The 4,106-nt window shown below is 50.3% G+C and overlaps 1 protein-coding gene across 1 annotated transcript; it reads left to right on the top strand.

The window, feature by feature from the left end:
• Positions 1 to 1,942: 1,942 nt before the first annotated feature.
• On the top strand, positions 1,943 to 3,717 carry LOC127326631 (desmethyl-deoxy-podophyllotoxin synthase-like). The gene is made up of 2 exons (XM_051353434.1): positions 1,943 to 2,848; positions 2,923 to 3,717. The coding sequence occupies exons 1-2, from the start codon at positions 1,958 to 1,960 to the stop codon at positions 3,562 to 3,564; spliced, it is 1,533 nt and encodes a 510-aa protein (XP_051209394.1). The 5' UTR covers positions 1,943 to 1,957; the 3' UTR covers positions 3,565 to 3,717.
• The last annotated feature ends 389 nt before the right edge of the window (positions 3,718 to 4,106 follow it).

The following is a 4,106-nucleotide window of genomic DNA, read 5'->3' as shown; positions in this document are numbered from 1 at the left end:
GTTAGGAATATTCTTTCAGACATATAATATACAGGGGAGACAAGATTTTGGAATACTGTTACTCTTCGGTCGACAAATGCGCATAACAAGAATTACAAGTTGCTATCAAAATAAACTGATGTCTAATTATACCATCTTGTCTTACTATCGAAATATATGTTCCTACCCAGTATAAAGATAAATCCACGACTAAATAAACCTCAACTTTATAACCAAGACAGAAGATCTATTTTATCATTACTATACTCAGCAGGGCAACACTAGCAACAGTTAGATAAATAAAAATCAGTGTAGAATATAACAATACCAATCATGCGCTGAATCATATGCAAGACCGCATCATTTGTGGCAGATATACTACTATTTACAAACAAAGGTTGCATCAGGTTTTAGTTAGCTACTCCAAACAAAGATAGGTCCTCACACACAAATAATTGTCTGACCAATCCAATCGGTCTAGCTGCTCACTAAAGAATCGATAGGAAATAGCATTAGTGAACTTTGTAACATAATAATATTACTAGCTACTAAAGCTACCTCCTGACATGCTAAAGCTAGATCACAAACAGTAGATAGCACTACACTGTCCATCTCAATAGAAGCAAACTTTGATTTTTTTTATTTTAAAAACCTATGGTTTCAGCAAACTAATTAGAGCAATCGGTGAGGAAACTAGTTTACTAATTAGGTGCAGATAATGACAATTCAGAAGCTCCAAGACATAAGATGGGTGGCTTATGTGAGAAGTTGGGGAGAAGGCAGCCTGTTTCTTTAAGCCACCAAAAAGAACTGGACCGACCTAATTGAGCCGTAGCTGCTACACAAAGTTGTTCATCCAGATAAACAGAAGAACAAAAAGTTGACCTTTCCATGCCAATGTCGAGGTCGCAGATCCCTGGGGGCGCCAACGTTCTTCAGATCCGGAGCAACCACTGGCTCCTACGAAGAGGCCGGCTATTTAGGAGGGGGCCGGTTTCTTCTGGGCTAAACGGGCTAACCCAGGCCAGAAGCGTTTTGAGATGTTTTCAGGTGTTTTCATCGAGCCTGAAAAAAACACTCCAAAACCAGCTCAAACACCTCAAAAAACACTGGCATCGAACGAGGCCTGAGGAGATAAAGGTGAGATCGTGGGAGTTGTCGCTACAAATCGCCACACGAGCGAGCGAGGTATGTGTGACCAAGGCTCGATTCCAAAGCAAAATCATGAATCTTTTCAGTTTTCGCGGATTTGTTGAATGAATTTATTTGAACGCCACTTCATTACTGGTCACTACGATCACATCCTCGATGTCATTCTTGTTAGATTAAATTCCTATCCGTAGAGCCGATAACATGTCCTCCTCTTTAATTGCTTTGTATTGTTTCAGGTTGTCCACCTTTGATTGCTGAAGTACTTTCTCCATTCCAAAATAAGTCTTGCATATTTATTTAGATGTATTTTAGTGTATAGAACTATAGATACATGAAAATGTAGGCAAATTTGTGATACTTATTTGGAATAGATGAAGAACTAATTTAGTTCTACACCTTTATACTGGCTTGTTGTCCATGGAGTGATTTGGATATAGGAAAAAGAAAAGAAAAAGGATTGGAAGTTAGTCTTAATCAGATAGGTATTTCATTATCTTGCAAAGTGTACCCATATCTTCTTTCCCTGTTGATGAAAAAAAATGGTAATAACAGATCGATCCGTGCTTTGACTTTTTTTGATGTTGCAAGAAACTAATGAAGTCGTCGCTAATAATCTAATATGTGTTGCTTGCACGATTGTTTCAAAATGTTGCGTGGCCTGATCACTTACTAGAACAAGAAATGTAGTAATTGCATTAAAAACTGAAGAAACAAAGGTACTAATTGCATTAAAAACTCAGGAGAGAAAGGTCAATGGCATCCTATCCTATCCTATATTCCTATCTATCTTGAGTGGCCCCGATCCCGTTTGGAAGCGCAGCAAAAAATGGGGGACACCTTTCACTTGTACTGTGTCCCCGTCGGCTTGGCTCTCGTATCGTTGCTTCTTGTGTTTGCGAGGTACAAGCGTTCGGCGGCGCATGGGCTGCGGCTGCCGCCGGGGCCATGGAAGCTGCCCGTCATTGGCAGCTTACACCACCTCGTCGGGAAGAAGCTCCTCCACCGCGCTCTACGTGACCTGGCCCTGCGCCACGGGCCGGTCATGCTGCTCCGGCTAGGCGAGGTACCGACGCTGGTGGTCTCGTCACGGGAGGCGGCCCGCGAGGTGATGAAGTCTCTGGACACGACGTTCGCAACACGGCCGCTGACGAGCCCCACCCTGCGCGTGCTGTCCAGCGACGGCCGGGACATCGTGTTCGCGCCGTACGGGGAGTACTGGCGCCAGCTCCGCAAGATCGCCGTCACGGAGCTCCTCTCAGTGCGCCGCGTCCTCTCCTTCCGCGCCATCCGCGAGGAGGAGGTCGCCGCCATGCTGCGCTCAGTCGAGGCGGCCGCCGCCGACGGCCGCCCCGTGCAGATGCGCGCTCGGCTGTCCGCGCTCATGGCCGACATCACGGTCCGCGCCGTGATTGGCGATACGTGCAAGGACCGCGACGTGTTACTCCGGGAGGTCGACCACGTGGTTGAGCTCGCGACGGGGCTCAACCCAGCCGACCTGTGGCCGTCGTCGTGGCTCGTCGGCCGGCTGTTCGGCGGCTCCGTGCGCCGCACCCAGGAGGTCCATGACACCATGTTCAGAGTCATCGACGGCATCATCCAGGAGCACCTGCTGGAGAGGAAGGGCGAGGAAGAAGCACAGGACCTGCTTGACGTGCTGCTGAAGATACATAAAGATGATGGCGGGCTCGACATGCTTGCCGTTAAAGCCGTCATCTTCGTGAGCACCATGTTTGCCTTGTATTAAGGGAGAGCAAGCACTAGCTTCTGAGTGTTTGATTGATGTGCATGCAGGACATCTTCAGCGCCGGAATGGAGACGTCTTCGACGGCGCTGGAGTGGGCCGTGGCGGAGCTGATCAAGAACCCGAGGGTCATGGCGAAGGCCACGGCCGAGGTACGGCGAGCCTTCGAGGCCGGCGGGACAGTGATGGAGCAGGCGCTCGGGGACCAGCTGCCGTACCTGAGCCTCGTCATCCGCGAGACGCTCCGGCTGCACCCGCCGTTCTCGCTCCTCCTCCCGCGCGAGTGCCGCGAGGCGTGCCAGGTGCTCGGCTACGACGTGCCCCGCGGCACGCAGGTGCTAGTCAACGCCTGGGCGCTGGGCCGCGACAAGCGGTACTGGCCCAACGCGCCGGAGGAATTCCGGCCGGAGCGGTTCGAAGGCGAGGAAGGGTCGGCGGCGGGGAGAGACTTCAGGGGCACCGACTTCGAGCTCCTGCCGTTTGGCGCCGGCCGGAGGATGTGCCCTGGGATCTCCTTCGGCCTCGCCAACGTGGAGCTCCCGCTTGCCAGCCTGCTGCTCCACTTCCAGTGGAACGTCGTCTCCGGCTCGGCTGAGCAGTTCGACATGACTGAGGCGTTCGGCGCCACCACTCGCCTGAAGGCCAACCTCCTCCTGCGCCCCGTCCTGCGCGTGCCTCTTCCCCGACTTTAATGGACGACGACGCGCGCCATTGTTTTTCACAAGATATGTATTCAGTCACCTTGTTGCTTGTGTCATTTGATTCAACTCCTTCACATGTAAATGCCTGCATGACTCACCTTGCTGTAAAATGGATCTGGTCACACGGAATACATAATTCGATCATGCTACTGTTGTCACGGGGAAAACAGCCGTTGCCCAAATGTTTGCCGTGAGCCCTACGGCAAAGATTTCTTTGCCGTGCGCACCGAGCAGAACTCACGGCAAAAAAAGGAACACGGCAACATCTAAAGGGAGCGCACAGCAAAGAAACACTGCAAGGCAAAGTCTGAAGACAGCGCACGGCAAATAAATAGCCACGGCAATGACCCAACACACCGCATGGCAAAGATTCCGTGCACGGCATAGGCGTTTGGCATTGCCGTGCTTCACCCTTTGCCGTGTGTGGAGCTGGGATGCACGGCAATGTAGCCTTTGCCGTGCGTCATATGACATTTCCTTTGTTTTTCTTTCTATTTTATTTCATCTAACACTTATATTTTTTTTATTAGTTT

The sequence above is a fragment of the Lolium perenne genome, chromosome 7 (assembly GCF_019359855.2).
Source record: "Lolium perenne isolate Kyuss_39 chromosome 7, Kyuss_2.0, whole genome shotgun sequence".
Classification (NCBI taxonomy): Eukaryota; Viridiplantae; Streptophyta; class Magnoliopsida; order Poales; family Poaceae; genus Lolium; species Lolium perenne.
The sequence above is the reverse complement of the archived record's forward strand: the minus strand, read 5'-3'. Positions and strand labels throughout refer to the sequence as shown.

Coding starts and splice junctions, on each gene's coding strand:
- LOC127326631 (XM_051353434.1), top strand. CDS start 1,958: ATGGGGGACACCTTTCACTTGTACTGTGTCCCCGTCGGCTTGGCTCTC. Junction 2,849..2,922: donor CCGTTAAAGCCGTCATCTTC/GTGAGCACCATG, acceptor ATGTGCATGCAG/GACATCTTCAGCGCCGGAAT.